Source organism: Emydura macquarii, unplaced genomic scaffold (assembly GCF_026122565.2).
Source record: "Emydura macquarii macquarii isolate MOO-44397 ecotype Brisbane River unplaced genomic scaffold, CSIRO-AGI_Emac_v2 contig_1253, whole genome shotgun sequence".
NCBI classification, from domain to species: Eukaryota; Metazoa; Chordata; order Testudines; family Chelidae; genus Emydura; species Emydura macquarii.
This window is the reverse complement of record NW_027131390.1, coordinates 30,849,934-30,875,529: the sequence shown is the minus strand read 5'-3', so window position 1 is coordinate 30,875,529 and position 25,596 is coordinate 30,849,934. Positions and strand designations below refer to the sequence as shown.

General features: G+C 38.9%; 1 protein-coding gene across 1 annotated transcript in view; it reads left to right on the top strand.

Moving 5' to 3' along the window:
• The window catches only part of LOC137153867 (uncharacterized), a 125,854-nt gene that overhangs the window by 92,232 nt on the left and 8,026 nt on the right, over nt 1–25,596 (top strand). Inside the window, exons 4-5 of the mRNA XM_067549682.1 lie at nt 23,328–23,379; nt 24,247–24,396. Coding sequence (XP_067405783.1) covers nt 23,328–23,379; nt 24,247–24,396 — 202 coding nt within the window. The remainder of the gene's footprint in view (nt 1–23,327; nt 23,380–24,246; nt 24,397–25,596) is intronic.

Here is a 25,596-nt window from a genome sequence, read left to right as displayed (position 1 = left end):
GGAAATTGTATGTTAGAAGTAACCTGTGAGGGAACCAGATAGTAGATAAAGACTGCCTGTAGGAAGCCTGCTTTTGATCAGGCGAGTCAATGGAACATTTTTTACTATACTGCTTCTTTAACATCTGCATTTGGGATTTGGTGGCCTCAAAACTGAAAGTCCACTGTTGCATGGCCATGACTTTGGGACTTCTGTAGCTTTTGAGAGACCAGAGGTTTGAAAAGGAAGGTCAGACATTTGCTGTATATTTTCTTTGGGGCTCTGGCTATTAATGCTGTGGCTTTATATTACCTATGGCAGAGGGCAGAACCGCTCACCTGAAACTCTAGTTCATGCTATGTGGGCAGTTGTTTAGTTGCTGGCAATGGTAGAGAAGGAAAGGAAGGAATTTAGGAAAATCGTGGTTGTCATTGGGGACCTATGCTACTGGATTGACCTTCTAATTTTCAAAACAAAGACTCTGCGCTGGGGAGTGTGGATGATTTCTTTATGTATCCGTGACTTGCCCTGATTATGATGGTTATTTTTGGTTTTTGCTTTGAAGTTTTTATTTAAAGATGAACAGAGAGATTTGGGGGAGAAGTTATGTGCTGGAGAGGGAGATCTTGGACTCTAGAAGACTCTAACCAAATCCCAAAGAATGCTCAGTTGATGAGGAAACCTAGGCAGGGAACAGCATAGAGATGATATACAGATCTAGACAAAACAGTACATCTTTTATGCTATCTAAAATATAGAGAGAGATTCTTGTGCTTTAACTGTCATGTGTTCCTGAAGAGGTAAACTGTAACCCATGGTGCCCATGAGGCTGGAGCTCTGAGGAAGGTGCTTAAGGGTGTCAGGGAAGGGACAGAGAGGGTCAGCATTGTTCCTGGGAGCCTAGGGCAGCTGGAGTGGGATGTCCAGCTTCCATGAAGGGGTGACAGATGGGAGTGTGTGCCCAGGAAGTGTGCCAGAGAGGCCCAAGAAAGCGACTATGCTGGAGACCTAAGAGCACACAGGCTAGGGTGGTGGGGCTGTGACAGAGTGCACAGGAAGCGATCAGATGAGCCTGCTCTTTGATCACTTGGATTTCAATAAGCCCTCCCCCTCCCCCCGACCCGCTGATTGAGGTTAATTATCTAATCAGGCTGGCAGGCTGTGTGAGAGCACCAATTAGCCCATCAGCCAAGAAGGATAAAGAGGCACAGGAAGGAAGTGAAAGGGGTGAGAGGAACAGGGCTAGTTGAGGCCAGCTTCACAGGGGCCTCAGGGAAGGGAGAGCTCTGCTTCTCTCCGGTCCTGAGGAGAGGGCCAAAAGCACAGAGGATATTGTAAATAGACTGATTACAGGGACTGTAATGGTGTTGGTGGAGGGAACTCAAATGGTACTGGGAATGCACAATCAGAGGAGGTCTGTACAGTTTCTGTTGGGTAAGAAGACAGGTGTGAAGGTGCATCCTGTTACAGGGACCACAACACATCAACCTGGTGAGCGACCAGCAGGGGGACCTTCATCAGGGCTGTGGCAGTTTTAATGAGAGCAGAGTTTTTAGAACAATTTGGCTCCTAAAAGAGTAGTGGCTGAGAACCTATTGTGAAGTCAGAGGGGTTTTTATGCTCTCTGTAAACTCATTTTCTCCATATCTAAAATTGTTACATGCAGTTGTGATTATTCAAGCTATTGTGAGAGTTCAAAGTCCAAACTGTTAGTGTTTTTGTATCATTCCATCACTAGGGTGTCAGTTGGGGATGTAGTGTGGCACCCAGGATAAGGGCATGTCTGGCACTTGGGTGAGCTGGTTTTATTCCTAGCTTTGCTACTGAACCTGCTGTGCGACCTTGGGCAAGTCACTTTACTGCACCTCATATTTTGTGTATTTAGACAGTAAGAGACAGTCCCTGTTCAAAAAGAGCTTACGAGTATAGCAACTGGCATGTTGGGACCCCTATTTCAGTTGGGGTGTCTAGATACTGCCATAATATAATATTATAAATAAAATCATATATATATAAATAATACATCCCATTTATCCAGGAAAGGACAGTGTTTTCACTGATGCCCAACGTAGCAATGAGGAATTCTGTTCTTTTCTGGTTGCTGCCCGTGTTTCTTTATGAAAAGACAAGAGATAATTCTCATTGCTGTTTACATTTCTTGCCCTAACTTAAATTAAAATTTTTAATGTTCAAGGTTTTGGGGAGCTGTTTGAGTGCATAAGGTGTGCGTCTCTAGCAAGTTTCTGCTCTAGAAGCACCTGTATTACAACTGAACATGGTAAATGTGTTGTGTCATGTATGCTAGTTATAGCATGTATGCTATAAAGTAGCATTTTATTCACCTGCAGTTTGAAGAGTTCAACTTTGGAGGCTTAAACCCTCACTATATAACCCTGTAATCTGACCAAGAGCTGTTGAACATTCTTTTGCACTGCAGGGAATCCATATTGCCAGCATATGGACCATAATCATTATTTCCACTTGCAGTACCATTATTTCCACAGCATTCTGCAGCACAAGGTGAGCAAATGATTGTGGCTTTGGGCAAACGAATGACCAAAAAAAAAAAAAATCACTATATGAACTTACTTGTGTAAGTACTCGCTTTGTTGTATTAAATAGTTGGGGGCACTTCACTTTCAACCTACCTGTGCAGAAATGCCAATCTCCATAGTTTTCTTTTACATTTTACCTTTTTACAAATGAGTTACACACAGATCTTAAACTTTCCCCTCCAAAAAGGAGCTGAGAAACAGGTTGTTAGATCTTGTTGTTGTTTGTTTGTTTGTATTACTTTAGTATTTCATGGACCAGGTGCTAGGAACTGTACAAACACAGAACAAAAGGATCGTCCCTGCCCTGAAGAGCTTACAAATTTAAATAGGCAAGACATACGCCTTCCCCTACTCTGTGTCTGACACCCAAACAAAGTGAACAATATGAAGGTAGCAAACCTCATGTTGGTGCCACATTTGATTTATTGTGGGTTTAGTTAGGAGTCGATAAGCTGAAGGGAAGGGACAGTGAGGAGGAAGAGAAGGGGAGAAGAGAGTAAAAGAAAAGTAATTCTGGGATGAAGAGACTGTGAGGTGGAGGAGAGGGGACAGCTGGAACAAACAACCAATCAGCGAGGGGCAGAGAAAGTCTCTACTTTGGCTGCTTGTGCCCTTACCAGTTAGTGTCTCTGACTGGCTCCTCTTTCCCCGTGTGGTGGGCCAAGAGAAACACAACCTAGCTCCTAGTGCCACTTTAGTGCGTGGCAGGGGTGTCTCCCATGCACAATTCTGGGTCCAGAGGGGTGATTCCAGCTGGGCCCCAATGTTCTCCCCTCTTCCCCCGTGCTGTAGTCCCTGTGTTGACTGTTTCTGCCCCTACTGGCTAGAGTCTCACTGTTAGTTTTCTTTTCTTTAACAATAGACTAAGCACTATCCATCATGACCTTCTGTTTCAGGGCAGCCAATATCATTTGGGTGATGGTCTGGATTTGACACCCAGTGCAATCCATCATTAGAATAACTCTTTTTACAATGGAAGCACCAGCCCATCTTCAGTGGCTGTTTGCCAACAAAGCTAAACCACCAGTCTTTGAAATACTAAGCAGTATTCACCAGAATTGTGTCCAGAAACAATTCAGAGCCATTTCACAATGCCGATGAAGACAGTGTCACCATTCTGTTTCCCTAACTATAGGGGCAGGATGAACATTTATTGATGCTCATTCTGTTGTTTCTATTATTGAAGGACACATCTTCTAAGTGCAGTGCAGGCTGAATTCCCTACAATCCTTTGGTTTGTATCCTGATCACAAAAATTACCTTAATCAGGTGGCTATTCACAATTAAACTATGATACAGCAGTTATCGCACCAGAAGGTCTTTCCACTCTAATGGGCTTCTTGTATAATACCAGAGTTGCAGGTGTTGTGCCTTAATAACTGCATATTCCCGACACGTTTTCAGCCAGTTGGAGGACTGCTTCTTCTTGGCAACTATTCAGAGTGTCATCTTCATTTTTATTCCTTTTTTCTGTGCTGTGGGAGTTCATGAAGATTGTAGCTATGCTCTGCAAATATTTAAATCTTTTTGTACAGGCGTATTAATATATTAAGTTGTTTATAAAAAAGTTCAATAATCAAAGGGAATACATTTCAAACATACTAATAGAAAATATTATCACTAAGTCACAGAAACAGCCCTAGTAATCATGTTCTTTGTAGCAAATTCCTGCTTAATTGCCATGCATGCATAGATATGGAAACTTGACCATTACCTTTAATTTCTATTGCAGGGTCTTAGGCTGGTACAAATGATTTCATTTTTTAGAGACACAAAAGAAACATTGTGAAGACTACCCACATGAGCTGACACTAAAAATAGTGGAGTTAAAGTAGTACAATGGGACCATTGCTCTGTTTTGGGTGCATATTTCAGAATATGGAGCTTTTTCATGGAGTTGGTAGTTGAAGCGTTCAGCCTATAGCGGCTATTTTCCAGGTTTTCTGATTCTTCATTCATTTAGCTTTGTCCAGGATGTTTGTTAACTTTGCTTCTACTGAGCTAATTTGAAAGAGAATGTGGGTGATGTGTGGCTAACAGCTGCAAGTTTACCATTGCTAAACTTACAAAAGAAAGGATTTCAATTGCATTGCAAAGCAATGACACCATTTAGAAGACTCTACATTCTCTTTTCTTTTACTGGTTTTGATTAGTTCTTTAAAATACCATCATTGATATGTGTCTGTATTGCAAAGCTTTATTAACAGTTCCGTTTATGCTTCAATGATAAAAAGTCAGTTCTTTTGCTGCTACCAAAGGGAAAGTGCTTGAAAGTTGTAGAACTACTTTCTTAAGTACTAACAAGGATGTTCTTTTACCCTGGCATTTTTAGTATGACTCAAAAGTGGAATTGTATCAATGTGAACTTTATGCAGCAGGTCAGGTAATAATCCACTTGTTACACTGTAAAATGAGTATCTTTACCAACTTGGTTTCATACAGAATCATTTGTGCTGAAGTTTTCACACAAAAGCTAAACTTTGACCTCTGGGTTTCATAAAGAATTACCTGTCTAACATAAAGCCTTGGAAGGCAGAGATGAAAAAGTCCTAACAAGCAGCTAGTTCACACTCTGCCTGCATAAGATTCTTTCTTGCAGTGATTTTTTTTTTTTTTTTTTTTTTTGCTTTATCCCATCAGATAGTTAGTTAATGTCTTTGGTGATGAAGCTTAGATTTACACACACACGACATATTCTTAAAATGTCTGATAAACCGATGTGGTGTAAGAAGCATATAGCTGTCAAGAAGGTGTGATATTTAGAAGTTTAAACACACACCAAAAAATGTATAAACTGATGGCAACAATATCAATAATATTGACATGAGTGTACTGCTTGCTCACTGTCTCAGTGGATAATTAACTAAATGAGATTATGAATCAGTATATTTGGATTAGTGTCTGAATATTTTTCAAATGATAAAAAGGTATGTCAAGTGCATAAACAAACAGTTATATTAAAACAAATCTCATGTTTTTTTTCTATAGTACAGAAATACAAGTAATTAAACTTAAGAATATTCTACTATAGGCATGGGGGAAATTTAAATCTTGAGGGTACTAAACATGATTATTTATCATGTTTTTAAAAAGGAAATCCAATTACATATAACCATGTAAAAAAGCTTTTCTGTTCTAGATCACTGGTTCAAATCCATCCATTAACTTGTTAAGTAAGTCTATGTTGGAAGATTCAAAAGTCTTGGGATGAGGACATCTGGCTACCAGAAATTTCAACAAGAACTGCTAGATTGTATATTAACTAAAAGCCCTCAAATAGGGGCAGAGCATCAGAGGGGGGAGGGAGGGATTTAGGATAGTGTAGGAAACAGGGATTAGAGTGTAATATGAATCCTATTATGTAAAGTATTTGTGAAGGATGGGGGGAAGTGAGAGGCTTAAATAGTTAAAGGTTTAATAACTATTTAACTAGGTTGAAGGACAGGTGTTCGAAGGTGCAATTTTATTCTTAGGCACATTCATTCTAATTCATATCTAAATTTTGGATCTGCGTTTCCAGGCAGAATATTTTTTGTTAACACTTATTTCAATTAGCTCCAGGTTAGCAGGAATTAAACAGCCAACAATGCATTCCGTAGGCATACAAAGTCACCATATCCACTGCAGAAACAACTTAAACTCTAGTTGAGAAACCAGGTTAACCAATGACCATCCTTCACGAAAGGTATTTGTATGGAGGTGCAGCTTTTGCAGTCCCTAGCCTAATTCCAGCAAATGTATGCATAAGTAGGATAGGAAGAGCACAGTAATAGCAAGTTCATCATGGTGCTCACAAAATTTGACAACACTACAGAAGTCTATTTAGACAGCTTTTACATTAAAAATTTCAAAAAAAACCCAAAACTTGTGTTGTAATAAATTATTTAAAACATGATCCAATTACAATTATTTTTTTTAAAAATTAGAGTAAACACATATGAAAGAATTACTCATCTTCCATACATCACATTTCTCATCCCTAAAGAATCTTTAATAATCATTGTAGCATAACAATAGAAATGCTCTACTACGTATGATAGTCAACATCATTATATTGTTTTAGTGGCAGAAGTGAACTGCTTGCAAAAGACCTAAGAAGTAAACTGCTTAATCAAAGCCAATGTAAAACTTCCAACATGTAGAAGGCCTTCTGCATTTTCTCAGTTTTGAACTGCATAATGGTTGGGTTACTTCAATTTACCTGCTTTTGAAATGTATTTCAGTGCTTGATATTGTCATGAAATTATTCTTTAATCTGGTAATTTCTATCTATTTATTTATTTTTTGAGATTAATCACAATCACTTCAGAAGTGTTTTTGTAAAAAGAGGGACTTTTGTGAGCATATTGCGGTACATTGTCTCCATAATCAGGCATCTTTTACCTCCCTTCTAGCACTATCATAGAGTCATCTGGTTTATGCTCTAATTATTCTATAGTATACTTTTTTTTACCCACGCACACATCCTTTGCCTTGGGGAAGATGTACTATTTGCTGTCACTAGAAGGTTTAGTGAACTCAATCATTAATTGTAATCTCAATGCCAGAATTATCAAACTCAGTTTTAGCTTCTTAATTAAAACAACTTTAAAAATAAGTTTAGTCCTTCTTACTTTTCATGATTAAAAAAGTAGCTGGCCTTCTGGAGGCTGAATGTTTCCCTTAAGTGCAACAACTTCGGATTATGCAAACTTGCTGATAACAGAAGCATTTTAGAAATCACTAATGGCTGGTTTGCTTACCCTTAGGGGTTAGGTTCAGATACCAAGAAAATGATTTAAGCCATATCTACTGCAGCTATGATAAAGGAAAGCAATAGGGGTTTTATAGTTAATAAATAAAGTGAATTCAGTGCTCATGAACAGTGCTAGATAGGCCATACTGGGAACTGAAACATTTGTGTTTATCCACAAAGCAGATAGTGCGGACATGTATTTTCACACACTTCCCACCCAGAGGGTGAAAACCTTCCTCCTCTTAACTGTAATAGGACCCGCATTTTACATGATCTGAAGACTACCTTTTGAACAGCAAGAGGATAAATTAAATTTCCAAACCTACACAGTCTGTGACCTAAGTCCTGAAATGGCCAGCAAGGTGTCAAAGCCAAACCTGGTAGCCATTTGATATGAACACCTATCCTCTTCTAGGAATTGGACTGAGACCATCACTGATTTCTAACAGCTGTCAAATTTTAACAAATTTTAGTCACTACTGAACTGGATGATATTAGCAACTTTGAGGTGAAATGCAGATTTTAAAGTTACCAAACCCTAGAAATATGTAGATTTCCTAGGAATATATAGAAGTCACTATTTCTACTTTTATTTTTTAAATGAAAAATTAAGCTTCGCTAATATAGGATGGCTTGTACTTGTACTACTTAAGTCTCTTTGGGGAATATTATTCACTTCTTGACATGTTCTATATCAAAGATCCAAAAACCAGGAAAAAATGACTAACTTGAGAAATAATTTTAATCACTTATCTGGGAGATTTACACAAGGCTACGTCTAGGGTAGCTTGATATTATTCACCTTGGAATGGACAGTTATGGAATGACTTTACCACACAACATCTCTTCCTAATCCAAGACAGTGGTTGCCTTATGCCCTGAAACATTAAGGTTTATATACCTTTCTAATTTTTTAATCCTATTTAATGTAACTGTAAAGGTTCTTATTCATATAAAAGTCAATTCCTTATTGTTTTTTAGTCCTACTAAGCTCGTGGCTTGAATATTTCATGTCCATGAGGTGCACAAATGGTAGTAATGTGTATGAATTGTATCTCCTTTTTTAAACTTTTTGCTTTTCAACATCACTGGAATGTCCTTTTCATGTTATAAGGGTAAATCAACATTTTTGTTTTACTTTCTCTACATCACTCATTTTCTTTAACTCTGTCATGCCCCACCTCCAAAACACCTATATTTCCCACTCCAAAATACCTTCTGTTGTTGGGTTTTTTGCATCTTCCTCTAAAACATCTGATACTAACCACTGTCGTAGCTGTACTAAGGGTGTGAATCAGTAGGACACTTCAGAAGTCCTGTGATCCGGAATGTCCATAGACACTCGGTGATCCAAGATTTCTAGATTATTGATCAACGAATTCCCAAAGCAAACAAAGGGCAAGGTTATATGAAGTTATATGATGGATTCATTTAAATGACTCGGTGTAAGGAAGTTTCTCAGAGAACACCTCTCAGGGGTAGGATGTACATTGCAATCCATTGCTGGCTGAGAAATTTGCCCACAGAAATTCACAGGAAAGGAACATACCCAAAAGCCGAAAAGGAAATATCTAAATTCTTATCTACTTTATGTATTTCTAAGGCTTCCATCATTGCAATGTCTGAGCAACACATGTACTTGTTACAAAAGTGGTCATATTCTTAATACAATGATTAAAAAGAACTGAACATTTTGGTGGTTGTTGCTTGAAAGAATTGCCACAGTTCCATTACACTATAGTCATAGTACCATTTAGCTGTTCTGAATAACCCACAAGAAAATCTGGCATGCAGCTCTTTTGATAGTCTGCTTCTTAGGATATGTTCACACTGCAGTGTAAGTCCAGGGTTGGTAGAACCTGAGTTAGCAGGCCCAGGATATGTTAACCTAGGGCTTGAGTGGCTACATTCATGTGTGACCTGAGGTTAGCAATTGTTGAATCCTGGATCCCATTCAGAGGCTCCAGCATCTACATTGCATTATGTGGGCCTGAGTCCAACCATCCATATCCCAGACTTGCTAGCTCCCTCCCAAAATGTGGCTTCTCTAGCCCTTTGTTTGTGATGGAGTGTGGGAAATCTTGACTGTCCACCAAACTTGACTGCCTAGAAGATAAAGAAAATCGGCCTGTAGGATTATGGAACACCTAATTTTGGTGGACTCCCAGAGCAGGAGTCCCGTGGGACTGTGTTTGTGCTGCAAAGCAATAGGGCTTGAACCCTGCGTCCTGGCTTGATTCAGGCTTAGCGCCTCCATCCCCAGGTGGTCCTGGGACCCTGGGTCCAAGCCCTGAGTTAGTACAATGTGAGTGTAGATGGAAGGGAGGTTAGGCTTAAGCCTGAATTTGAACCCTGGGCTCACATCACAATGTAGGCATACCACTAGTGTTTAAATACTCAGCAACCACAAATGCCTTTTTAAGCACCTAAATAAAAGTCAGCTTTTCAAATATGCTAATCACCTAGCAATTTCCCTTGTGACACTTTCAGCTAGATTTAAAAACAAACGAACCTTCCTGAAGTCTTGACATTCAGGCCATTTATACAGGTACCTTGATGACAGCTGAGCTCCTTGGAAAATCTGCCCCCAGAGGCTGTACTTCCAGATTGGGGCATTCTTTAATAAGAGGTCTAAATATTGCTGTTGGACAGTCAAATGAGCATTTATACAGGAAAAAAACAATTAATGGTCCAAGTGCTTTTTTAAAGTATCTAGTTGGAATATGGATTTCCCACCAAGGCTCTCATGTTTCAGAATCTTGGCCCTGGATCACTGGCACAGATATAGGGGATCCCTTTTACTCTTTTTATATTGTAGATCAGCACCTTGCATTCTTTACATGGTTCGCAATATGTATGTTACATTATTTTGAGGCAAAGAATTTCTACTGCACTTTTATTTTTTAATTTTTGGTTAAAAACTGTTTATTCTGCATTTTTATGAAGATTTTGCGGGTCCTGCTCAAAGCCACATGCTTCAAAATATGTTGAACTGGGAAAGTGACTTCAGGGCAGTCTGAGATTCCACGGTGCTGTTCTAAATCACTTTCTTTTCTTCAGGGTGCTGTTTTTTATCCTGTTGATGAAGGCATTGATGCTGTGTTGATTCTGATAAATGAGTGTTGCACATGAACCAACCTGAAGTTTATCTAGTTAGCAAGGGAGCAATTTCACTCAATTACAGTAGTATCTATGATACCCCTGAATTCTCAAGCTGGTATTTCAACAGCCTAGCCTACTGCCAATCGATAAATGTCGGATGTTGATTGTGACGATGACAGGCCAGATGCCAGCTCTTTCTAGGTTGCAATCCTTAGCTAACCTCATAGCAGGGGAACAGATGTCATTTTTGCTCAAAATAGATATTAGTTTTATAAGAATGTATTTGGTGTTTTGACTCTAATAAATCAGCAACATTCAAGCATTTCATAATCTCACTTATAATATCTATATCGATGTTATAAGATAATATTTGTGTTTGCTCTGAAATTGTAAACCCCCACAGTCAGGAGTGTGAAATACTAGCTTGCCATAGGAGGTGTTATCTCTTGTCTGGCAAAAGAAGGCCCATAGACACCAGACAAGCCATTGTGGAACATCAGAGGACAAAAAACTTCGTTGATTGCTCCCCCCCACATCCATGAACAGGCTTCAGGTGAACCCCATCATCTTGAAGTCTAGGGAAAGGGAATAAAAATCCTTATCTGTTGACTGTTTGAACTTTGAAGGACCAGAGATTCTAAACTGAATTCAAAGATCCCCAGGTGATGCTGCCTGGGTCTGCCCTGAAAGACACTTTGAACAGACAGATCACTACAACTTGTCATTCTTAAGATTTAGATGGTGACTCATTGGTGTGTATAAGTTCGCTTGCTTTAAGCTGTAAATAACTCTTATTCCTTTTTCCTATGGGGTAAGTGACTGGTCTCTTGGGACTGGAAGCAACCTCAATGTGCTATGATTTTTGGTATAAGTGACCATTATCATTAAGTCCAGTTTGTCAGGGTGGCAAGATAGACTGGAGAGTCTGAGGAGACTGTCTGTGACTCCATGATAAGACTGTTCTAGTAACCCAGGAGTTCACAATTGTTACTGGCTTGGTGAAATCTAATAATAGAACACACCACCTGTTCAGGGTGTCTGCACCGGTTTTAACAATCTTCCCTAAGGTAGGCACTCAGAAGTGTGCGCCACACCAGATAGCATGACACTGATGATAAAGAGAGACTGCCTAGGTGGACTGAACAATCAGTATTCTCTTCAATCTCAATTATGTGAGCAAGATATGTAGACCATATGTCAGGGGTGGCCAAACTTAGTAACCCTCCAAGCCACATTCAATAATCTTCAGACATGCAAGACACGCACAACCTTTACATGTGCATTTTTAAAAATATTAACATCCTACTTACTGTATCATAACTAATTACTGCTTGAGACCTTGTGGGTCTCCCTCCTGATTGTAAGTCTTTGGAAATCTGGTTGATATGTTGTCAAGGTGGTATGGAAGAGCTCGATTAGATGTTGATTTTTAAGGAATGCACAAAGAGTACAGTTTAATCAAAGAGTACATTGATTCACAGCAGTATATTGTGCCAAAAATGGAAATGAATCACACACTAGTCTTGAGTTGAGAATACTTTGTTCCTGACACTTGCTTCTAGATCTGGATTGTCAACTGTGATATATGCATCATCTTTAGAGCTGGGTCCTCCTGGAGTTCCAATAGTTCCATTTCTACTGTAGATGTTTCCATAACCGCAGTTTTGGGAATCGGACAGCTGTCATTGATCACATCGACCATGAATGGGTTTACAAGTAAGGTCAAGCAGGATCTCAACTTCTGCAAGTCTTCAAACCTGGTCCGAAAGTCATCAAGCAGTCCTTGTAATTTTTTTTCTGTATTCCTAGAGTTTGTGATCTTCTACTTAGATTTCAGGGATTTCCCCCTCTTGAGATGGGGAAAGTGGTTGAAGTCTCTTGATGTTATGTGTCTCTGCAGAAGCTTTAACTTGTTTTGGAAACTAAAGGCTGTCTGAGTAATTTCAGAAATAATCTTATCCTTCCCTTGGAGTACCAAGTTGAGAGTTTGAAGATGCTGCATAGTATCAGTGAAACACATCAGATCCTGCATTTCTTGCTTATCTTCCAGCTGTGGACAGGACTTTTCCTTTCCTTCAAGGGAAGCATTGACAGGCTCCACAGTTCCATAAACCTGTTTAAGATATTGCTGGTATTTATTCTACAATACAGTAGAAAGAGATGTCATTAGGTTTGTCTTCCAGATCCAACTCTTCAATGAAATTTTTGAAATGTTGATGAGTCTTCCCATTTAAGCGAATGAAATTGGCAAATTCTAGGACCATTTTTGTAACATTTTCATACTTGACGTATCTTCCTGCGAGGTGCTCGTGATGGATGATGCAATCAATGGACAGGGAGTAATTCTGGAAATTTGGGATCGCTTTTCAAGATTCCAATCAGGCCTACTCTTTTCCCTCTCCATTGCAGGTGCTTCATCTGTTGCAACATTGACAAGTTTATCCAGTGATAGATCGGCATTTGTTGATGCTTTGTCAAGTGCGTTCTTTATGTCGACACTGTGGGTTGTCTCTTTTAGAACCATTAAGTTTAAGATTTCTACTTTCACAATTACAGTTGTGGTTTATCTTGTATATTTGTGGATTCATCAACAGCAAGGCTGAGAATTTTTTAGATCGTTTTGCATCTTGCTTGTAACATCAGCACTGATATTTTGTGTTAGTTGGATCTAAAATTGCAACCACTTCAGCAATATTTTTCTTAACAAATTCTTCATCACAATATGGACGTTTACCATGAGCAATATTCCATGACATAAGAAAACTAGCTTCGGTCATTGTGGCCACTTCGTTAATGAACACCAAAAGTAGTGTCTGTTGACTGTTTAGGCATAATTTTAATGCGATTAGCTTGTTTTCTCATTAATTTTGATTCAGGAGGGTATTTAGACTAAAAGTTACTGTGGTTCATTTTGTAGTGACATTTCAAGTTGCTTGCTTTGTCGTGAGTGAGTGAAGCATTGCAGATAAGGCAAAAGGGTTTGCTACCCTTAACAGTGAATGCAAAATCTTCCTCCCATTCTGGCTTAAAATTTTGGTTTTCTTCTTCCTACTTGTGTTTATTACAATTTGAAGTTGTTGTCAACCATGAAATTAATGTAGGGTTAACACTTCAATCTAAAACTATTCAAATGCAACTTATGGATAGTAGACACATCCTGTATTCAACGGAATACAGGGAGATCGTGAGCACCAAGGTCCATCTAGCACAAAGTCTGAATAAAATGATGCAATTTCCTAATATGAAGCACACACGCAAGCTTCTCTTTCTATTGGTCTCCCTCTCACACTGTCTGTCTGGTTCACCAGAACTTAAATTCTCTCCTGGAGCCCCCCACACCACCCGCATTCTCCACCTACCAGAATGAGTCAGGGGGAGCTCAGGCCTCCTGTCCTGTGACAGAACTAAGGGCTTCCACCTTTCAGGGATGCATTTTTTTCATTTGTTTCTTTTTGTGTAGAGGGATTAGTATGCAAGGCTTCAACAGGCAGCTTGAACTAAATGCACCAGTGAAGGAGTCAGTGCAGGCATTTATAGAGGTTCTTTTTACCTTGCACATATATATTGTATCACTACAAATTGTGTTGTGCAAGATCAAACCCAAAGGGGTAAAAAGAGCCCATTTGAAGAAGGAAGAACAAATGTGCAAAGCACCTTCTCAATTTCAACCACTAAGGAAGGCACAACCAGGTATCTCTTTGGCCTCCCTTTTATTTTCCGGACAGTAGAATGCACTGGCTGTGTGTGTTCATCTGGAGCTGCAGTATCTTTTATCTTCTAAATTGCTCCCATTGTCACTCCCTCATGCAACTCTCGTAGTGGTAGCGAGGGCCAGAGCACTAGAATACAGTTTTGGGTGGCTGCCTCCTGTTGTCTAAATTTACTCACACAATCTGTAAGCAACACCATGGTTAAAATGCCAGTGGCTGCTGTCACATTGTCCACAACAGAGTGCCCAATGTTGCTACTGCAGGCAGAGCAAACCCATGAATAGCAACAATAGGCTTCTCTACCCCATAAAAACTTACCACAGTAAGAGAGTTTTCAATTGCTTGTAAAACAATTCATCAATCCAACTGGTTCTTAAGAGTACTGGGTTTTCAGCAGACTTAAGAACACGTTCACTCTATAACGCTTCCATTTGAACCAGGTTAGTGCTAATGTTAATGTGCGAAAGCTGAAAGGATTCAACCAGTCATCCCTTATTATCCCATAGTGCGTCACTGGCCTTTCAAAATTCCCCTGAATCCACTTCTCCTGAAAGCTGCACTGGGGATCTGTGGGATAGTTACACAGCGCCCATTGCTACAGATATAGGCCTTAGTGTAAAGAATACTTTAAAATATCAGGGACAGACAGCATCACTGAAGTTTATTGCCCATAGATAGAATAAATGTACTGTAGCCTTACAGACAAACTGATGCCATTTGCTTGCATTCTTTGCTCCATCTGGCAGCCCTGTATTGCAGTTCCCATTACAGCTCCATTGAGCATTTTCACAGGGAATGCAGAATTACTGCTGATGGGTGTTTCCTGGTACAAACGAGTGATACCCTCAGTATTGTGCATGGTGTGCTTCATTCTGTTGTGCAGAGAAAATGTCTGTTGACTAGAACTAAATGTTCTGTGGAGTTTTGTGCAAAATTGGAAGCAGATGCTCTCCTATGAAATGCACCTTCTGGACACACTAGAGTTAGCACACAAGTGATGAGGCTTACATGAACTGGCCTTGGTGTCTTTGTATAGTGGAGTGACAATTCTCTTTTGAAAAAAGAGTACATAGGTGTAAAATTGTGGAGGAAAAGTTATACTGAAATAGGAGCATGTTTTTTTAATAAGAATGCAGAAGGGAATGACTATGAATATAGTAGGATCTTGTTCCTGTCTGTCAGTCAAATGATAATATAATGAAATGATTAGAGCAGAGCCAGTCAGGAAATGGTTTTTCTTGAGGGGTGGGGGAAGATTGACAAACTAATACTCTTAACTTTTGCCAGTGTTTGTCTTGAAAATATTTTGCTTCGTTAATCAGATTTCCTGGTTTTGAATTCTTAACAAAAAACAAACATTTTTGATGAAACCATAAACTTTTTAGTGAACTTGGTTTGCTGAAAACATTTTAATGAACAACTTTCAGCCTGCGCTAGATAAGAGTTTATCCCTTGCTCCCTGGGTTGCCAGGTACTGAGGCTTGCTGCACAGGAGTTTTGCTCGGCTTCTGGAGTGACCCCTTATGGATGACACTTGCTGTGGCACTGATAAGTTTTAGAAATAGAAATTGTATCACCTAGGCCACAGGGGCTTATGAGCAGCAAATCAGACCAAACTGAGTGGGTCCCCAGAATATCTAACCTCCCTTCCCGCTCCATTTAAAAAAACAGAATGTAAAGTGGCTCATTTCTTTGATCCCTGATCACTTAAAGACAGACTACTGTGTGGTGAAGAAGAATGTCTTGTCCTTAAGGGCCAAATAATTATAAGCAGACTATAGCAAAACTTGCGTTTTCAGAGTCCAGCAAGTAATTCTTCACCTCAGGCTAAGGAGCAAGAACAGAGCTGGTGTCAGCCACAGCTGTAGTACAAGGGCATCAGCAGATTTCATGACTGTTAAATATCCTGCTGCAGGGGAGTTTGGCTCACAGCCCTCTTATTCCTCCCCTGGTCCTCCCTTGTCTTCTCCCATCCCCCTAAACAACTTGTGGTTAGGGCAAAAGAAACATATTGCACAGTGCGCTCCATGTACTTTTGTTGCTTCAAGACCGTGGAACCACATCTCTTCCTCTGTGTTCAGTCTCTAAACAGCCAGAGAAGATGGGACAGGATTTCCCCCTCAGCAACTTGTAGAACAGTACGAATTCAAGGATCATTTCACTTGCCTCAGGTTTTCATCCATGTCTTTGCCACTCACTGAGTCAAGATGCCTTCCAGCCAAATTATCCTGTATTCTGTTTCCAACAGTAGTGTACATCTGCTGTGGAATTCCCTTTGATAACAATTTCTGTGAAAGACTTACACAGGGATCAAACACAGAATGCACGTTGGGGACCTGCAGTAGAATCTTGCTATACTAGGTCTCTCTCTTTACTGCTATAAACACATTGGCAAGGAACTGGCTGTTCTGTTCCCAGGGGCATATAGGGCCCGTTGTACTGTAAAGTAGCAAAATATGGTGATCCTGCTCAAGTGCAATGGGTTCAATCACCTTCATGGTGATGAGACTTTGCTCTGCTTACAGTGCTGAAAGAGCCATGGATCACTCTTCATTGCCTGGGTTGTAGCAATATTGAGACACAGTGGTCAGCATTGTGGCTGCCACAGCAATAAAAGTGTTTCTATGAACCTTGGCTGGGATGTAAAGCTTTCCTCCCATGAGGTTTAATTCCGCAGCTGAAAAGAGAATTTCAGATGCATACACACAACCACGCAGAGGCATGGGCGGGTGCTCTCTGACCTGTACACATCAACTCTGCATGCCTCTGGTGTAAGTCACTCACTATTTTAGTGACTTGTTATATTTTAAGAATGACATACAACTCCCAGTGTCTAAAAATGACTGAAAATGCAGATTTTCTGTGAAGGCCTTGGAAATCATGCCAATGTTGTTCTGAGACAAAACACTGCAGTATTTATTTTGGCTGCCTAAAAAATAGTTTCACAGCTATTTGGAATGTCTGGATATTTTTTACCTTTTTCTACATTTCTAATAGCCAGTGCTTTTCAAGATAACCATGATTGTGTTCTCTTTCGTTGCTAATGTCCTTGTGCGTGCCAGTTGTTCTTCTTAAGGCCTTTAACTAACTAACTTTATTTGCAAATAAGCTACCAGGCTTCAGATGTCAAATAATGGGACAATACAAATAGTTCTGTTGACATGTAACAACATCACTGCTATCTCCAGGAGGTCATGCTGAAGTAACTAACACCACATTAGGAATAGTTTTATAAAGAGATGGGTTCTAAGCAAATATTACCAGCATTTAAAGTTGTTTAATTTACATCAATTTCCCCAGCTGAACGATATATAAATATTCATGATTATACCACTGTAGTTTACATTATGAGATGTTTGATGAGATGAGAGAGAGAGATCTGGCATAAATATTTTAACTCTTCTAAATATGCAATGCATTTGATTCCCCTGTGATGTGGTACTTAAAATCCTATGAACAGAAGAAAACTTCATTGTAAAAGTTTTATTAGTAGAGGTAATGACTCGTGCAGTTGAAAGATATTTACTACCGGATTATCGAGGAGTGCAATGAAATTGCTACCTATCTCTTGCATTTATTTAGCTTGTGTGCTCTTAAACCCTGGTTAAAATGTGAAGGGAAGAAATTGGGTTTTATAAACATTGTCATTGCTACTGAGTTGCTTGCTTTCCATTCTATCTACTTATATATGGTGATGAGGACCATAGAGAGTCATGAAATTCTCACTATGTATGTGTACACTGTAGCAAGGGGAATTTAAACAAGTAAAGCAGACTGTCAGCCCCTACTTTCTTGGCAGAAATACTTTCTTAGACTAATGAGCCTGATCCAGCATCCATTCAAGTCAGATGGGAGCCTTTCAGTTGACTAGAATGAGCACTAGATTGGGTCCTAATACAATATATTCCCCTGTTCAGTATTACCTGTGTCACTCTCATCAACTTTAAACTTTTTGTAGCTGGCACAGAACTATTGCTTAGAGCTGAGCAAGAAACAGTTTTCCCATCCCACAAAAATGTCTGAGATATCAAAAAAAAAAGTTCTTGCTTTAAACCAGGACAAAAAGTTGAAATGGTAAATGTTCTGTATCCAAAACTCTGGAAAAAAAATTGAGGTCTTTTTTTCTAAACTTTTTAGTGTACAGTTACTAATGTCTCAAAATGACTTTTCATTTTGACTTGAAAGAAACAATAACTCCAGTTCAAAAATATTGAAATGAGGTGTTTCAACAACTTTTTTTCCCCAAAAATGTTTCAGGTTGAGAGGTTCATCAAATCTTGGCCCAGTTTCGATTTAATCAAATTGGCATTATTTGTGTTGAAAAGCAGTTAGTAGAAAAGTTCCTGACCGGCTGTATGGTCCAGTTTTGGCAAACGAGGGCAGTGGCATTTGACCACCTGATGGGAACTTCAGTTCTGACATTTAGCAGTAGAATTTCTGGCTAGAAGGTGAACAGTGTTGAAAAACTATGCTGCTTCTGCATCCCTTCACTTTAGGTTTAGTACAGACCCTTAATGCTGCCTGTGACAGTCTATGCCATTGTTCACCACTTTTACAAGACTCTGACAAATTTTATATAAAGTATGCCTTGAGAGGTGTTATTTGAAATGGCAACATCTGCTGAATATTGTTGTCGTGGTAAAAAATGTGTGACAGCATTGTTTGTAAAGCTACAAGATTCTATTATATAACATTGTTATGCATACTCCAAGGGTCAGAAAAGCTGGCCCAAACCAGTTTTTCAGGGTATGTCTATATCGTCGCCATCATATTGACCTATCTGGATCAATTGAGCAGGGCAGTGAAGACGCCACTCAGAAGAGAAGCACAGTAGTCGACAGGAGTTACGCAAGCTACTCTGCGTAAATTGCGTAACTCCCGTCGACAGCCGCCGAATTGCCAGGTAAGTGTAGACCAGGTCTCAGTAACAAAGGACAGACCGACACCCATCCAGGTGTTAAAAGGCATTAACCTGCATAAGCAGCTATTCTGTGGCAGGGGGAAGATGTGAATAAAAAATGTATATTCCATCACAGGGATGGTTCAGATCTCAAATCCACAACAAACTACTTGTTTCCTGCACCCCAACTGGGGGTAATCAAAGAAGGAAGGGTGGTAAAAGAATGAGTGACAGTGGCGTCCAAATTAATTTTCTGTCCCCCATCTCTACTCACAGCAGTTACAACCCCGAAAGACAAAGAATCACTGAACTGGGCCAGGGGTGGTCCTGGCTGGAAGGTTTTTCAGCCACTATGGACTGCTGTAAACATATGGTGAGACAAAACCTTTTTGCTTTTAAATTCACTTAGCTTTTTAAGTTTTGCTCTTAACCTTTTATTTCTTTAGTAACCAGTCCTGACTTTTATGCATCATTACTTGTAATCACTTAAAATCTATCTTGCTGTAGTTAATAAACTTACCTTCTTGTTTTATTTGAACCAGTGTTTGGATTAAAGTGTGTAGGGAAACTCCATTTGGGATAAGAAGGTTGGTGCACATCATTTTCCTTTGACAAAATGATGGATCTTCTATGATCTTGTGCTGTTCAGGAGGGTACTGAGCAGTACAAGATGCATATTTCTGGGGGGAAATCTGGAACTGGTTATTTGGTGGTGTTGCTCTGCAGTTTAATTCATGAGTGGCTAACTAGTAGCACTCAATATTTTGTAGCTGGGAGTGATTTTACATGCTAGAGGCTGTGTGAGACCAGGCCAGGAATAGATGTTCTTATAGCAAAGCAATGTAAGAAACACCTCAGGTTGGAGAACTGAGAGGTCACAGCTGTTCAACAGTACAGACATACCCAGTGGAATATTACACTGCTTCTTTATGTGGAATGCATTTAAACCACAATTATGCAAGGAGCTCACTATCTTTACTGAGACTGTGCTGGTATAGTGGTTTGCCCACATGATTTTCTGCATGATGTATTGCAGATCAGGGCCTTGGATTTTCATAAGAGGGATCACTTGTGCTACTTAGCCTCTTTAACCATCTCTCAGGCATTAAGTTACTGATACTTCAGTGTCTATCACAGACATGGTGAGGAAGGACTACTAACTAGGTCTTTGCTGCTGTGTTTGTGTGCAGCCTAGCGGAAAACCTCAGCCTGAAAAATAAGTAACCATTTCCACTAAGAAATGGATTTGATGATAATGGAATTATTTCCAAAGGTGAAAAAGAAAAGAACAATTCTCATTTTGCCTCTACTCCCTGCTGGCCTTATGGTTCTGTGTGACGTCCACGCAATTTAATTAAATATTGTGAAATGAAAGTTCAAGTAAATAGCCACCACCTTAGAAATGCCGACCTGCAATGGCATCATGGTGCCAAGTGGAATATTCAGCCAGATAGAGACCCAGAAGCATTTAATGAATGTTGTATTTCTGCTGGATTGGAAGATATGACCATTTCTGTGTTGTAAAAGGGAACACCAGAAGAAACAGCAAAAGTTTCCAAAGAATTAGAAATTAGAAACAAGTGTAATCACGGTAGGACTCGCAATGTTTCTGGAACGTAGGTGCGTTTTTTTTCTCATTGTACAGATGGAAAATAGTACGGCAGCTTTATTGTTTTACCTGAAATCACTCTCACTGCAGTACACTCACACTATAACCTGGGTGCCTGCCTCCCAGTGACATACTTAAGATCTTTTAGCCTATACTTTTTGTTATGAACCTTCATGAAACCACAAATGAGTAAGAAAATTCCTGCTTAAAGCATCATACCTATTATGAGAGAGATTTCATCAGAAGCTTTCCAGACCTGTGAAGAGTTAGTAAGAAACCCAATTGCTTTTTTATTGTCTTTCATGCTGAAAACATTCCTTCAGGTTTTGTGGTGAAAATGTTTTGAAGAGGTCTTTTCTTACTATGAAGGGATTCTCATTTTACAATTTTAAACTGCGTTGTTGATGCTCCATTACTAATTTCTTCAGCTGACTTATTTGAAAGTAATGGGGGTTAAGTGCTGACCTGGCCCAATGTCTTGGAAATATACTTCATTCTCTATTTAAATAGAATTATTGTATAAGGAAGTATAGACAACATCAGGGATGGTTAATAATCAGCACCCAGGTACCATGGAGATACTTCCAGGTTTTCTTTATCTGGCTAGACGGTATATTGGAACTATCTGGGCATCTAAATGAGTTTATTTTTTCATAAACACCTACCAAAAAGAATAGAATTCTTACAGGAAGTTTCCTGTGGTGGGAAACTATCCCTCACTAAGACACACTACTGCTGTATTATAATTACAATGCAAAGCTTGTTAATAACTTAGTGTGACAAAGACATTTGTTGTCCTACTTGTCATTACTATTAATGTGCTTGTTAAAGGCAAAATATAATATAAAGCTTTAGCCGTTGATTGTTTTTAATCTGATGGCAATTTTTGCATTGAATAAATAAATGCTTGTATTATTATTTTAACAGTTGTTACATGACTATAAAACCAATCAGTATTACAGAGATGCCGTTTTGGCTCCCTTTTTAAGAGGCAATATAATATTTTCTTTTGCTGCCTTAATGTTGTGAAACCCTTACCCTGAGCTTTCAGAGAAAAGGAATGCTGTTGCAGTAATTGGATAGTTTGTGACAACTTGCTGTACTTTCTTTAGTAATTGTGATTCTTAATGTAGAGGAAATGACATCTCTATGTGTTTTGAATTCAGTTGCCCTGACAAAACTAATTGCTCCTCAAGAGATGCCAACCTGGAATGTGCTGGGAGTGTGAAATGAACACTGACTTTAGTATCTTATTTTCCAATGAGTTACCATTTTTCATGTAATTAGCACCAATGTTCTTCTTACATTAACAGATCAACTAATAATATGTTATCCCTTAAATGCTGAAAATAAGGAAGAACATAAGAAGGAGCATATTCAAAGGGCACCAGCTCATTACAGTAAGAGCACTGGTAGATACAACATAGTTAACATTTAGACCTTCACAGAAGCTTGTTTACATTTTATATACCATTCTAACCATGAATTGTATATTTATGTATTTGTTTTTTACTTAACCTAATAGTCTGATGACCTGAGTTCTCTGACTATTTCAATTGTAATTTCAATCTTTATTTCTAAATAAAAATTCTGTTTTCTCTTTATCTTCAATTACACTGGGGTTTTGTTGCATGGTTTCCAGCAATCCTAATGAAGCTTTCAGTTAAATGCCAAAGAGGAGAAAGCACCTCTTCTTCATATATACTTATCAGCAGTTAAAATCCAGATCGCTTCAATTGAGATGTTTGGGGTGAATGAAGGACATGAGTGGGGTTTGTAACTGTGTGGAGCTCTGAAGGGGATGACAAGAAGCTTGAAACAGATCTGGAAGCCAGAGAAGGGGTTCAAAGAAGGGGAAGACAGTGTCTAAAACACAAGAGAGGAAGCTTTTAAAAGCATCAGAAGTTTGAATACTTTGGAAGGGTGCAAAGTGAGAGTGCAATAGTCAGAAGGCTGGAATCTGTAATAGTCAAGGCAAGATATAATCAAAGCATGGGCAGAGATCGTAGCACTGGGGATGGAAAGGAAAAGATGTGTTTCCAGAGATGCTCTACAGAGGACCAAATGGATTTGGAAAGAGTCTACAGGAGAAGATTCCCAATAGTAATATAAAAATGAGTTACTACAGTGATGAGTAATTGATAAGCATTCCTTTTATTAAATAAATTTGTTTAAAGTGCTTTGTGACTAACAAATTTGTAATAAAAGGTATGGGGCATCATTTGTGAAGAGAAGGTCTAATTCAGTGAGTAGGTTGCTAGCTGCCAATAGATAACTCTACTGTAATAAACAAGTTTACTTGGGAATCTTCAGCAGAGTCAACAGCTAAACCGGAGTGGATGGCTCATGCAGGGATGAAGTATTGAGGGGAATAGAGGGACTTAAGGTCAGAAATAATGGAGCAAAAGCAAGAAAGAATTCAGGACAGAATCCTGTAGGCGAGTGAAAGAACTGCTGAAGAACAGGTCAGAGGAGAGCTGTGTAACCTCTTATAATCTTAGGGTCAGAACTTCAGCTGAGGTAAATATAGGAGCCTGATTTACTTCAGTAGAGCTACACTAATTTATATCAGCTGAAGATCTGGCCTTAAGTCCTAAATTCTGAAGAAGCCTTAAGAGGGGAATGATGTCCCAAGCCCTTCAGGTGAGACGTGACAATATGGACTGTCAGGATTGATCTATTAATGCATTAACACTGTAATCTAATAAACCTCTTTCTCCTGTATCTCGTGGGTCAGTCCAGAGAAGCAAGAGTTCCAAAAGCAGCATGGACCTGATGAGCAGAAAGATGTAAGTAAAAATTTACTAAAGCTATTTAGAGCAGAGTATGCAGGACCTGCCTACTAAAATGCAAACCTCTGTCAATGCTTCCTGTAGTGGAAAGACATATCTGATAAGGTGACTTGGAGAGCTTCAGGAGGGAGGAGATCTTCCCTCCCACCCGCCTCATAAAACAACTACTCCTGGTGGAATAGGCTCTTGACTGGAAGGGAGTTCCCTAACTTAGGCCTTGGGAGCCCTTCTGAGATCTGGCCTTGGAGGCCTTAATCTCCTCCTTAAACCTCTGTATATGAAATAGACAGATGGTCAGATATTCTGCTGTTCATGTATCTTTTTAAAGGAATAAATTTCACATTGAAGGTATGAAGTTGCCTTATTTATTTATCTTTAAATGAGGACATAACGAATGAAGTATTCCAGCCAAGGGGAACGGGACACTCAGGAGGAAGCCTTGTGTTACTCTCATTACTTTCCTTCAGTTTTGTCCCTTTAATTTTGTGTTCAGTGATTCTCACCCAGAAGAGATTAGTTTACCTGTTAAATTTCAACAGATCCATGGCTTTGTACAAATGATAAAGGAAGTGATTCCTTAATGTTCACCACTGTGACTTAGTACAAATTATAAGGTCTTGATGAAAATGGCTTAAGGGTTCCCCTTAGGGAACTGGCTTATTTTCAAGGTCTTAAATTAATGGAGTTTTAACCAGTGTCCTACAAGTTAAAAGTGAATATTTTGAAAGAATAACCATACAGTATTTGAAAACCAAAAATAATATAATTAAGTAGGATGATGTAAATAATGATGCAAAGTATTAATGCTGTAAGGGTTGAAGAACATGAATTCATATAAATTGTGAACATTAATATCCACCTCAGAGAAGACTAATTGGACCAGACTACAGACAAGTATCAAACTTCTTGGGACAGATTTGCCATTCATTAAGTCTAGAAATGATGATCAACCAATGGACAAAACTATATGTAGGGATACTTGCAAGAAATAAAGATGGTAATCCTAAGAGAAACGTGAGTCCATAGGTTTTTCTATTTTCTAAATATTTCTTCCCTGAAGTGTGAATATTTCAATGGCCCTGTCTATCAATACTAACCTCGTTTGGATTTATATCATTGCTGAGAATATGCTCTGTGTGGCTAGACAGGAGCAAATTGTGCACAGTATTCATTACAAAGGAATGTATATTCCAGTGTCTTGGTGGAATTATCCCACGGTGGGTTTGAATAAAGATTTAAATAAAAATGTCTGTCAGAAATGTTACATAGGGTTGAAAAAGTAAGTTTGTTCATGGTAAGCATAGACCAAGATCCACTGATATATGCAATTTGTCATATACACTCGTGTCCATTGCTATTAAGTGGTCTGAGTCTTATCTTGTGCTATTTTTACTCCTCTCTGAAAAGCAACTTAGTCATTGAAATTTCCTTGGCAATGAGGAATTGTGCTTAAATCTCTTCCTGACCTGCAATATGTTTTAAGGACATATTTATTTCTGTAATTTTCTATAAAATCAAAATAGGACATTGAAAACATTACAAGCATATTTCATAAAGCAATACCAGATAGCCTCATGCTCAATATAATGTGTCTGTAATTTTGTAGTTCATTGTAATGACTTTATGTTGGCAGTAGTCACTTTCATGAACAGTGCATTGTTGACTTGTGAAAGCTTCCCCCTGGAGAGCTCAGTAAATATTGCATTGGGCTATTGCCACCACAGGAAATGATTTCCCAGTTTTGATGAAAACTAGTTGTGTATGGGTGATGTATGCTAAAAGGCTTTAAAGATTGATTAATATGAAAATCAAGTGTAATTGAAGCATAAGTCTTCATAGATATTGGTCTTAATGTCCAAAAAGTGTTTGAAAACATTGCTTTACAACAATAGGATGTCCTTCCACTTCATCCCTTTTATTAACATGACTTGCACAGACAAGGATTTCTTTACAGTTGATTACAGAAGAGTAATGTTTCTCAGTTAAGGCAGAAAATAAAGAAAGAGATTAAGAAATGACCAAAAGAAGATAAATTGTTTTCAGGCCTAAATGATAACCTATTAAAGTCTTGGCACTGGTGACTTTAGTGTATCCACTGCCAGCAATAAAACTGGAGCCATGAAAATATGGCACTGATCAAGAATAAATTTCAGATAAATTTGAAGAATCCGCTATAAATCTTGAAAATGCCTTTGAAATGGGGTTGTTGTAATT